Consider the following 12,089-nt stretch of genomic DNA (forward strand, 5'->3'; position numbering starts at 1 on the left):
AACTCCCCCCCCCCCGCCCTGGGGAGTGAACACGCATCTGCTTTACGACCTGTCTGCTGTTCCTTGCCCATCCCTTTCCACCAGCCCTTTCTCCTGTCTCTAGAGCCGGTGAGAAGAAAACGAAGATCTCTCCGGCATTCACCAAGAAAAGGGGAGGACTTGAGCGCCGCCGGCCTGCAGGCGCATGCGCGCCGGGCGAGAGCAGGGTGCCTATAATAACAGAGGAAGCGAGGGAGTAGCGAAGGGAGCCCCGCGCGCGCACCAGCAGCCAGCCAGTAGCTCCAGGAAACGGAGCCTGGAGCTGTGTGCAGGCGCTGCTGGTGGCGTGCCGAGCAGGCTTGGCTGGATAGAAGCAGAGTTTGTTGCTCGCGTTGGAAAAAGCCAGACCGCCGGAGTTTCCTGCTGGCCTCTCCAAGCAGAGCGCAGAGGCAAGGAAGGGAAACTCCTCTCTCCAGAACTCCTTCCCGGCTCCACTTCCACCCGCGGCGCTGCCCCGAAGTCGGAGTTGACTCCCTGGAAGGCCGGCGCGAGATGCGGACCAGGAGCAACGACTCTTAGGCGCGCGGGACCTCCCTGTCGGGACTGGCTTGGGCAGACGGGGGCCAGACGAGGCGCAGCCGCGACGGTGCGCGCGGGTAGAAGGCGAAGCGCCAGGAAGGGGAGTGACGCTCCGCTGTGGCGGCGGCGGCGGCGGCTGGGGTCTCCCTCGGAGGGTCTCCCGCCTGCCCACGGACTCATCTCGCCGCAGGCGCCCCCTCGGACCCTCGCTGTGTTATGGTTGCCGGAGCGCCTGGCTCCGTCCCGCCTCCCCGGGGGCATCTCTTCACCCGCCACAGCCCGGGCTCCCCTGCCCTCCCGGCTGCAGAACTAGGCTGTGGGGGTCGCTGCCCCTTCGACGAGCGGCCGGCGGCTGGGCCGGCTCCCTCGGCGCGCTCCTCCCCTCGGCGCCTCGGCTCGGGTTGCTGAGCAGGGAAGGTCCCGCGCGGGATTCCCAGGCGCCTCGCCGACAGCCAACTGTTCGCGCCGCAGTAGCCAGAGCGGCAAAGGCGCCACCTCCATTAGCGCCGAATGACTCCGCCGTGGGGCGCCGCTTCCTCCTCTTAGGAGATTGTCCTGGATTCCGTGGGGCTTGACAGAAAGGCTGGACTCTTTCTCGAGGGCTGCGCTTGCTGCCCTCGCCGGCGAGGGGACGGGCTCCGGGAGGCTAGCGCGCTACTTCAGCCGGACTCGAGCCCTTTCTGGGAGCTTGGATATTTCTCTGCGCTCCTTTCTCCTGCCCAGCAACTGCGGGACTTTGTTCCTGGCGCCCCTCACAAGTTGGCTTCTTGAGGGCTCGCCGGCTTCCTATCCTGCACTGACTTGGCGCGCCCATTTTCAGGCGAGGCGAGCCTGGACACGCGGCGCCAACCTCTCACGCGTGGCTGTCCCTCCCCTCCCACGGCCACGTGCTTTCCGCACAGCGGGGCTTGTGGCACACACGTGTCTACATAACCACCCGCAGCTGCTGCATTCACACGCGCCCCCTCCCCGCACACTCACTGAGTGTGCCTCGTTTGTGCCTCGCCCCAGGCTGCGAGGAGAGGGGCGCCCGCCTGGTCTCCGAGGCCCGCCTGCGGGCGCCCCCTCGCGGTGCCATGTGGAGGGGGCGCTGTTCTCTGGGAGGGCGGCCTGGGGCGTCGCTGCTGCTGCTGCTGCTTGTGGGGCTGGCGGCGAGCGCGCGGGCCAGCGGCGAGTATTGCCACGGCTGGCAGGACGGGGCGACTTGGCGCGACGGCTTCCAGTGCCCGGAGCACTTCGACGACGGCGACGCCACCATCTGCTGCGGCACGTGCGCCCTTCGCTACTGCTGCTCCCGCCCGGAGGCCCGCCTGGACCAGGGCGTCTGCGACAACGACCGGCAGCAAGGGGGAGCCGAGCACGGCCGGCCCGACAAGGACATCCCCGACGGCGCAGCAGGTACAAAGCGGAGGGGAGGGACACGGGAAGCTGCCTCGTGGCCTGATTATGGAGTGAGCTAGTTTGGTTGAGCTCGGTATTGCCTACACAGACAGGCAGTAGCATCCCCAGGATTTCAGAGTCTCTCCCCGCACGACCTGGAATTGAACCTGGAAGCTTCTGCATGCCAAACAGCTGCCCTACCACTGAGCTACAGCCCTTCCCATATTTATCATAGTTGCATTGCTTTCTTTAAAAATGAAACAACCCATCTATTCCTACATCTTAGCCCCCACCTTGTCTCAAGGCCCAGGATTATTATTATCCTGCACTCAGGGAAGATACACACACAGGACTCATCTACACAGCTGCAAATAAAACGTTTTAAATGTGTTGGAAAGTGCAATATACAAATGCGACACTAGATGGCAACAGTGAGCTATGCAAAATCCAATGTATTTTTCAAAACTTTTTTTAAAAAGCATTTTCACAGCATTTTTAATATGTACATAGATTCTACCACAGACTCTGAGAACAAGGTACTCTTCTGCTGCACTTATTAATACCGCAGTCAATTGATTTCTACCCACCAACCTATTACCTGCCCACTTAACACAAATAAGTTTCTTTAGCAAGTCTATAAATACAGCACTTGACTAGTCTCTTGGGGTTTACCCATGTGGCGTGCATAAGGCATGGCATGTGCCACTTGTGAATGTTGTTCTTGGGTAGAAAGAACTTTTGTAAAAAATATTGTGGACTATGCAAGTTGCAACCAGTTTAGGACTTCTGTTCGAAATAGTAATTCTCAAGCTTCTTCAGGGTCAGGTTCACACATGACACTAAAGAAATGCACTTGAGCCTTTCTCACATGCTATTTAGGTGCAGAAGAATGTTGTTGATGCAGGGCTGAAAGACATTTTTAAATATTAAGATGGCAGCTCCTACCCTGCCTTTCCGCTCAAACTCATCTCTCCCTCGCCCACGTGTCTGTAGAAAGTTTACAACAGGCTATCAAGTTTAGCAGTGCCAGAATGGTAATTGCAATATGGGGGCCATCGGGTAGAGGCCACTCAAAAAATGCCCCTGGCCCTCTTTATACACCAACAAAAGTCAATGTTACTTGGTGCTTTCATTCATGATTGGTGTTGTTTTTCTCAAGTCGATGAAGCATGTGAAGCAGTAACCTTCCCTTGCTCAGTTCCCACAGCTGGAAAACCTTCCATTCCTCAATGCTTGGGGGGGGGGGGAAGAGAGAGAAATAAACAAATAGGTGGATCCTTTCCATGCTGATACACTGAGGAAGTAGCAGCCAGTTTATTTTCCTTGAAGTGGGGGGTTGGTTAGTTATTGCAAATTGCTCCATTTGTGCATAGATGCCAACTCCCTGGGGTGCCTGAGCACCCACAGAATTCCCCATGAAGGGGCCAGGCACCCACAAATTTCACTACTAGGGCCATGATTGCTGCATGACACCCATGGCCCCAGGCACCCATGGTTGCAGGGCCAAGCTGGCATTCCTGCTTGTGTGCATGAATATTAAGAACAGGCATAGGCAAACTCGGCCCTCCAGATGTTTTGAGACTACAGTTCCCATCATCCCTGACCACTGGTCCTGTTAGCTAGGGATGATGGAAGTTGTAGTCCCAAAACAGCTGGAGAGCCAAATTTGGCCATCACTGACTTAACTGGCCTTACCTCTGAGTGGACACATGTAGGACTGTAAGCCTCACTGCTTTCAGAGGGAAAGAGAAGCACAAAGCTAAACACACTCTGCTGAACTCTCCTACTGAAATAAATGGGATTTAAAACTTTGGCTGGATCACATTTTCATTTTATTTACTCATGATGTAATTATTTTAATGAGCTATGACAGCCCACTAAGAATTTCAAAATAAGTTCAAAAATTCTGGAGCTGAGCACTGCAGTCCACCTTCTTACGAAGTCATTATAACTTTAATGACTTTAAACTAAAGTGTATACAGTGCTGCCAAAGTATTTTTGAGAACATAGATGAGGTGACAAACACCCTGCTAATAAGCACAGTGGTTATAAAACAGGCTAGAGTTGCATGCAGCTAAGCTGTTGACTTCAATGGGCCCAAGAGCACTTCCTTGCTGGGTAGTGACCAATACCTCAACTCAAGTTCCACTGAAATCAGTAGGTCTTATGCAATGCGCTTAGGATTTTTATGAAGCACTGTTCATCAAAACTTAATAACACTTAAGTTTCCAGTATCTGAGTAATGAGGCTTTTTTTTTAATGCTCATCTAAAAAAAAAAAATGCAAGTAATAATAAAAACTGCAGGTGGCAAACGTCGCCTTAGAAGAGTCATCTCCATCTTTCTTTTATTGCATGCACAACTGGGAGCTTGACTTCTAAGAAGAGGCTTGTTGTGTCGTGAGTGTGTCATCTGAAATGAAAGGGTTGGGTCCAGGGTTGCTCTCAGTGGAGTTCTGCTCTTGCTGAAGGAAGGAGGCAGTGTGTGGTCTTTTCGATGTCCTCCTTCCCTTGCCATTCCTGGAAAGCTGTTGTGGGAGAACTTCACCAGAGCATCATAAAGAGGTTGCATAGGGGGTGATTGACAGGTGGGTGTAGGAATCAGCAGGGAGTCTCCACTGGACCTCAGTGCGTTCCATGAATGGAGCTCTTCCATTTGTGAAATGGCCCATCTAGACCCTAACCATAGAAATTAAAGCTGCTTCCTTCTGAACTGATTTTTTATTGTTTTTTAAACTTGCATTCCAATTTAATAAATTAACTCGCTAATCATGTAAAACTGATATGATTGACTGACTTAAGATTTCTTTAGCTGGGCAACAGAGTACCTTAGCCTCACAACAGTTCTTATGCTATATCATATAGAGGGGGAATATTAACCTCATGGCTAAGCGGGAATTTCAACCTAGGTCTTCCCACTACAGGCTTGACTCATTGCCCCACCCACAACAGCCTAAATTCTGGAAGAAACGTTATTGAATTGGGACCTGTACAGGACATAGCTCATCCAATAAGGCATGCAAATCAGCTATCGGATGATCCTGTGCAGAGCGGTTCCAAATGCTCAGTTCAGGTTGCACAGTTTGGATGCGCCTTCCCATCCATCTTGTGATGCAGGTAGTCATAGTAGTAGCAGTGATTATTATTCAAGTATAGCAATGAGAGCTTAGTTCAGTGGGAAGGGCCAAGTTATGGAAAACAGCCAGGATCTGAAGCAGGTTTACCTGTGAGTCAATCAGGAAGCAGTAAGACTTGGGTAGCCAACGTGGTACTCTCCAAATGTTTTAGACTGCTGCTCTCATCATCCGTGAACGTTGGCCGTGCTGGCTGAGGATGATATCCAACTACATATGGAGGACTCCATTTTGGTTTTCCCTGGGCTAAGAGATAGCCGTATTTCCTGAGGCTGCTTACTGAGCTTTATGGCACAGGTGATATTTGAACCAAGACTTCCCAAGTCTGTCTCTTAGCCACTGTGTTAAGGTGAAGGTGAAGGGAATGCGTATCTCCAGCTACCCTCAGAGTAGCAATGAACAGTCACCGTACTAGCTTGTAACCGTATAGATTGTTCTTACCTTGCTGCTCAGGGGGAAGAGAATAAAATGATTCTGAAACAGAAGAGATTGTATACAAGCCGATGTACAATATGATGCAAGCCGTTCCTCTTTGTGTAGCTGCTGAAATAGAGGGAAGTGGGGAATAGGCAGACACCAGTGGCTTGAGTGCACAGCTGCAATGCTACTCAGCCATTCATTCATGCTTTACAAATGTCAGAATTCTGAGTTTCCCCTTTATCCCTGTTTTGATAGGATATGGTGTGTTAGCCTCAGTATTCTAGGTGGCAGCATTACCCAGAATATCTCGAGATGAGTTGTATTTCAGACCTGACATCCTAGCATGCATTGATTTTTGTCTCCCAATTTAAACAAGAAAATCCCAGGAAAGACAAGTTGTTCTGGGGGAGGGAACCCCCCCCCCCCAAGCAACGTGACACTTAATTTCGCCTCCAAACCCTACCTGTTGCTGTGTGAATAAACAGAGCGCCACTTCCTAATCATGTATTTATGTGATTGGATTTCAAAAGGTAAACTTCAGCCCTCTTTGGGAAAGCCTGGTTGCTTCCCAGCGCTTCCCCTGCTGTTCATGAATCCTAAACACATCAGAACTAGCCTGAAGTTATGTTATAATTAGAGCTGGTTTACTCCCGGAAAGTGTGCTTGTTGCAGCGAGAGCATTAATCTCAATAAGGTTTGTAACAGGGTGCCTGTTCCCCATTGAAATTGATGGAGAGATTGCACAACAGCAGCGCTTCGGGGTTTACTTACAAAAAAGAACAGCAACACTTCGCTATAAACCACCTTTCTCTAGTAGTTCATTGCCTTATTGAGCCAGCTTTTATAGACTTTGCAGCAGTGCTGTCGTGTACATATATATTCAGATGTGAGCCTCACTGAATTTGCCTGTTTACTCCCAGGTAACTGCACAAGATTGCTGCCTTCATGTTAAAAGAGATGTGGTTTTTCTCCTCTCATATCTTGCAATGCAGGGACGCGGGTGGCACTGTGGGTTAAACCACAGAGCCTAGGTCTTGCCGATCAGAAGGTCGGTGGTTCGAATCCCCGTGACGGGGTGAGCTCCCGTTGCTCGGTCCCTGCTCCTGCCAACCTAGCAGTTTGAAAGCACATCAAAGTGCAAGTAGATAAATAGGTGGGGAGGTAAATGGTGTTTCCGTGCGCTGCTCTGGTTCACCAGAAGCGGCTTTGTCATGCTGGCCACATGACCTGGAAGCTGTACACCGGCTCCCTCAGCCAGTAAAGCGAGATGAGCGCCGCAACCCCAGAGTCGGCCACGACTGGACCTAATGGTCAGGGGTCCCTTTACCTTTATCATGCAATGAAGGGGCCATAAGAAAGCAACAAGGCAATTTAGTGTGAACTAGAGAAGAGCTGAAATCCGTTATTGGACTTTTCCCCCTACTAAATATCTGTGTCCCACTTTTACTCACCCATCCCCATAGAAAAAGGCCACTTAAAACAATTTTCTCCAGATACTCTTCTCTACTTAAGTGTTTTGTGGTGTCTGCTATTCCACTCCTTTTCAAGGCCCTTAAACAATGCCCCACTCAGCGGAGGAAGCAGCACAATGTTGGCCAGCTTTCCAGCAAAATTGCTTCTGCTGCTGCTCGTAGTTGTCACAAATGAAAACTTTTAAGATGGCCCAACTGCAAAGTCCCACTCCCCTCCAAAAGTTGGAGTATTTCAAGTGAAATGCCGTTTCTCCAGTTTCCCTGGAGTTTCACAGGTAGAGTGAATAATTTCAAGAGGCTACTTGCACACAGGTGTAATGAGAACCAGGCAGAGGGCCTTCTCGGTAGTGGCGCCTGCCCTGTGGAATGCCCTCCTATCAGATGTCAAGGATATAAACAACTATCTGGCTTTTAGAAGACATCTGAAGGCAGCCCTGTTCAGGGATGTTTGATGTTTTATTGTATTTTTAATATTCTGTTGGGAGCTGCCCAGAGTGGCTGGGGAAACCCCTGTAGTAATGGAAGCCAGATGACATGATCTTGGCATGCAGTGTGTTTCTCACAGTGGCTGTCAAATATGTGGAATAACCGTGGGGGGGGGGGGGAGCACGACAGGATGATACCATACAGTCGATACTTCTTCCCTTCTCCATGTTGCCCTCACAACAACCCTGTGAGGTAGGTTAGGCTGAGAGAGGGTGACTTGCCCAAGCTGCATGGCTGAGTGGGGATTTGAACCTTGGCCTCCTGGGTCCTAGTCTAATGCCCTAACCATTATGCTACGCTGGCTGTGACTAAAGAACGAAGGAAAAACATCTACTACCCTCTCAGCTTATTATGCGCTTTCAATAAAAAAAACTTGCTTGCCTCTTTGTTTCCTTAAAAGAGTTTTTCTTTTCTGTTGGCAGTGCCTATCTACGTGCCCTTCCTTATTGTGGGCTCTGTTTTCGTCGCGTTCATCATCTTGGGGTCCCTCGTAGCAGCTTGCTGCTGCCGCTGCCTGCGCCCCAAGCAAGAGCCCCAGCAGAGCCGGCCTCCTGGAGGCAACCGGATAATGGAGACTATTCCCATGATCCCAAGTGCCAGCACCTCCCGCGGATCCTCGTCGCGTCAATCAAGCACCGCTGCCAGCTCCAGCTCCAGTGCCAACTCAGGTGCCAGACCTCCCCCTACCAGGTCGCAAACCAACTGCTGTTTACCAGAAGGGACCATGAATAATGTATACGTCAACATGCCTACTAATTTCTCAGTACTGAACTGCCAGCAGGCTACGCAGATAGTGCCTCACCAAGGCCAGTATTTGCACCCACAGTATGTGGGTTACGCTGTACCGCACGACTCTATGCCCATGGCCCCTGTGCCCCCTTTCCTCGACGGCCTGCAAAGTGGATACAGGCCAATTCAGTCTCCTTATCCCCACAGCAATAGCGAACAGAAGATGTACCCAGCAGTGACTGTGTAGGGAAGAAACAACAACAGACACCCAAGCAAAAAAAAGAAACAAAATAAAAATATTGCTGCAACAGACTGTGAGCAGAGGAAAGGAATGCTTTTGGAAAGAAGCTTGCTGAACTTCATTTGTAAATAATTTTGGAAGTCTCATGCATGTCGGGACAGTATTTATAGACTGTTTTCTTTTTGTTCAGTTCAGTTGCCAAAAGAACTGTATGAAGAAACCTTTGATTTAACATTTCCAGATAATGCTTCCATTCCAGTGCATGATTTACAGGGGCAAAGGATTATGCTGAAGAGGCAACTACATTTCGGTTAGACAAGTGTGTGTGTGTGTGTGTGTGTGTGTGTGTGAGTGATTAAATGCCTGAGCCACTAAGTGCCCTTGAAGGTGCTACACAGTCGATGGTATTTACCTAGTGAATAGAAAACCAGCTTGTTACATGGTACGAAATAATTGTTTTAGAAGTGTCTTTCCCCCAGAGTTTTAACTACCCTTCGTATTGCTGTTCCGACAATCACACTGACGACAGAAGGATAAACAGTGCAATCCTGGTTAGTTACATAGTCCTAGAAGTTTGACTTGAAATTACAGGGAGGGACCATAGCTCAGTGGTAAGGTGCATGCTTGGCATGGAGAAGGTCCCGTGTTTAAACCCTCGCATATCCAATTGTTCTTGTTCTTGTTCTTTTTAAAAGCAGGGATAGTTGTCCTGAGGTCTCCCAGTTGTGTCTAGACTCCCAACTCCCATCAGCATGGCCAGTGGTCAGGGATTATGGGAGTTGCAGTCCAGCAACATCTGGAGAGCCAGAGGTTCCCCATCTCTATTAAAGGACCAGGCAGCAGGTGAAGGAAGGACCCTCTACCTGATAGCCTGCAATCAGGGTAGACAGCACTGGGCTAAGTGGACAAACAGCTGTGACTTCATATAAGACGGCTTCCTACGTTCCTAGTATCTTATCTACACCCTTTGTCATATCGCAAACTGCTTTTGAAAGCCTGCTTTTGCATCGTGAAACAGTTGGCCGTGTGGTATTGGTAAGGGAGCTGTTGTAGAAGCTCAAGCCCAGATGCCATTCAGGTGCGTGGATGTAGCTACATGCTTCTTTGGATCCTGGCAATGCTCAGGAGCCAAGCATTTTGCAGAAGTGTGGCTTACCTCAGCAATTTTCAAAGCAGAAGTGAATGTGAAGGGTTCGCTTTTATTCCAGCTGAAGTACCCACAATAGCCTCAGTACCCGCTTTGTTTGCGCATGCCAACAAAAGTGTAGCTGCATTTGTTTGCAAACGCCACTTGCAATGCTCAAAAAACACCTTTGGAATTTGGGCATTGGTGGTGTGAGATTAAGTGGGTTGCAGCCAAGACGTTTTTCCCAGCATGGCTCCCTGTCTCTATTTCCAGTTCAATGGACAGATCCTGGTGCCTTGGACCACATGGAAATGGGATTCGTATCTGACGCAGATAGAAGTGGTCAGCCCAAACAACAGAGCAGGGAAAGACTTGCAGAGGTAGAAAAGGTGGCTCCCTGGAAAACCTCTTTTTGTCGAAGTACAGAGAATTCCCCGGTTGCACGGGGGTTGCTCTCTGGGTCATTGCATGCTTGCACGAAATCGTGCACAATTGGAGCACCCATTGAAAAAGTCTGCAAACACCCTGTGCTTCCCCCCACCCCGTTCCACCCCTTTTTGTGACGTTTTTGAATCCCTTCCTGGTTCAGCACAATGCGTGTGCATGTGGTCATGCACATAACCATCATGCACCTAACCAGTTGCTGCCTGTAAAAGTATTAGAAGCATGACATCACCACACATTTCCATTGTGTACAGATTCATTCATTAGCGAAATAATTCCGCATGATGGGAAGGTCTTTGGGCAACTCAAGGGATGATATTGCACTAAACCAGGTTGATTTAATCTTTATCAGCAGCTAAGTTTCTGGCAGTCATTATAATAGAAGCGGAAGGTCTGTGTTAATTGTTAATGTATTTCGTGCTTCAGAAATCCAGGATTTGCTTTCTCGTTAAAAAAACCACCCAGAAAACCACACCACTATGTAGCAATATAATTCATTTATATTGTCTGCTGAAGTTTGACACTTGCATATTGACACTGCGCCAAGACTTTGTTCCTCCTGCCTCACCCCTGATGCTGTGCGCGCAAGAGATAAATGCAGGAGAAAGAGATGCTCTTGAACAAGGAAACAGAAGTGCATGGGCACATTGCCCCAGCATACTCTGATCCAGGGAACTGAACTAAATGGAATTTACCCCATGCAGCTCTTTCATGTGTGCATAAGTGCTTTTGCACCCATAGGAATTCATTGAATTCATTGTTTCTGCTGCTTGTTGTCCTCAGAGCGCTACAGGGTCTAGATCAGAGGCTCCCAAACATTGGTTTGTGGTCTATAAGCTTCATTCATGTGATTGCAAGGCTATCTATACTCACTCGTGCACTTGATTTTTATTTTTTTTCTGATGGCAAAGACTTGGTCCCTTTTGGCCATTGCCAGATTTATACAACAGGCAAAAAAGACCATAGCCTAGGACCTGTGATTTTCACAATAAGGTGCTGATGCAGTCAACTAATATTTCCCTAGCTATTAAATAGGACTTACGTGTGTGCTTTGATTTTTAGAGCAAAGTGAAGTTTACTGAGTGATCTGCCAAGACCTGCAGCAATTTTCAAATGGTGGGTTTGAGAACCACTGGTAAGGATCACTTGTCCAATAGGTACCTTTGCAGCTACCTTACTCTGCTTATCATGTTTGTTTAGTAAAGTCTAGCTCTCAGTTTGAGAAGTGCTGCTGGGAATTTCTTGCAGCGCAATGGATGCCCTTGATATTACGTTTGCTTGGAAAGAAACAGAAGGTGCTGAGCAGTTTCCTGGATTGGGCCCACTGTTTCACTTCTGGGGGATGGGCTCAGAGACCGATGTTAGGTTTTTCCATTTGTGGAAAAAAAAATAGTTTACACTCTTGTGCACAATTGCCTGGGAACAAGTCCTACTGAACTCAGTAGGACTTACTTCTGAGTAGAAATGAATAGGATTGCACCCTTCTGTTTCCCAGAATTCACTGTATTCATTGCACATGCCGTGTTACTTATATGAAAATCAGGTGAATCTGTTTGTTTACTTGTTTTTTTTAAAAAATGAATAAGTTAAATCAAAAGTATGTAGAAATTAATTTACATTGAAGAGGGGAAATGCTTTTGAGTTGTAATAAAAAAAAGTTTGTGACATGTGGTGTTTTATATGTCATGTATAATAATGTAAAACCAATGTTAATGTTTGGTATAATTTTTTAAATTTCTTAAAGGGCACTTGAGTAAGTGATTCTTACAAGTGAAGAAAAAAAGATCTTTTGTTTCATATTAAATATTTTATGGTGTGATTTTTCTCTCTATTTGAGTTTGTTACTCATTTCTCATTTGCTTTAGCGTGTATCTACTGTTTGAGTTGTAGATAAGACACGATCCAGCCAAATGTAGAAATCCCATTGGTTTTAATGGGAGAGACTTCAGTGCAGTCCTATTAAAAAAATCAACACAAAATGAAGTCCTGTTGAGTTCAGTGGGGCTTACTTGCAGGTATGTGGGTATAGGATTGCAGGCTCAGTTTCCCACTGAAATTGAATTCTTAAAATTTGCATGTATATGTTAAATGATGGGGAACC

At 48.2% G+C, this 12,089-nt stretch overlaps 1 protein-coding gene across 1 annotated transcript; it reads left to right on the forward strand.

Moving 5' to 3' along the window:
• The first annotated feature begins 220 nt into the window (after nt 1-220).
• Nucleotides 221-11,807, forward strand: SHISA2 (shisa family member 2). The gene is made up of 2 exons (XM_081859202.1): nt 221-1,956; nt 7,871-11,807. The coding sequence occupies exons 1-2, from the start codon at nt 1,635-1,637 to the stop codon at nt 8,422-8,424; spliced, it is 876 nt and encodes a 291-aa protein (XP_081715328.1). The 5' UTR covers nt 221-1,634; the 3' UTR covers nt 8,425-11,807.
• The last annotated feature ends 282 nt before the right edge of the window (nt 11,808-12,089 follow it).

Source organism: Podarcis erhardii (genome assembly GCF_964252035.2).
Source record: "Podarcis erhardii genome assembly, chromosome: 4".
Lineage (NCBI taxonomy): Eukaryota > Metazoa > Chordata > Lepidosauria > Squamata > Lacertidae > Podarcis > Podarcis erhardii.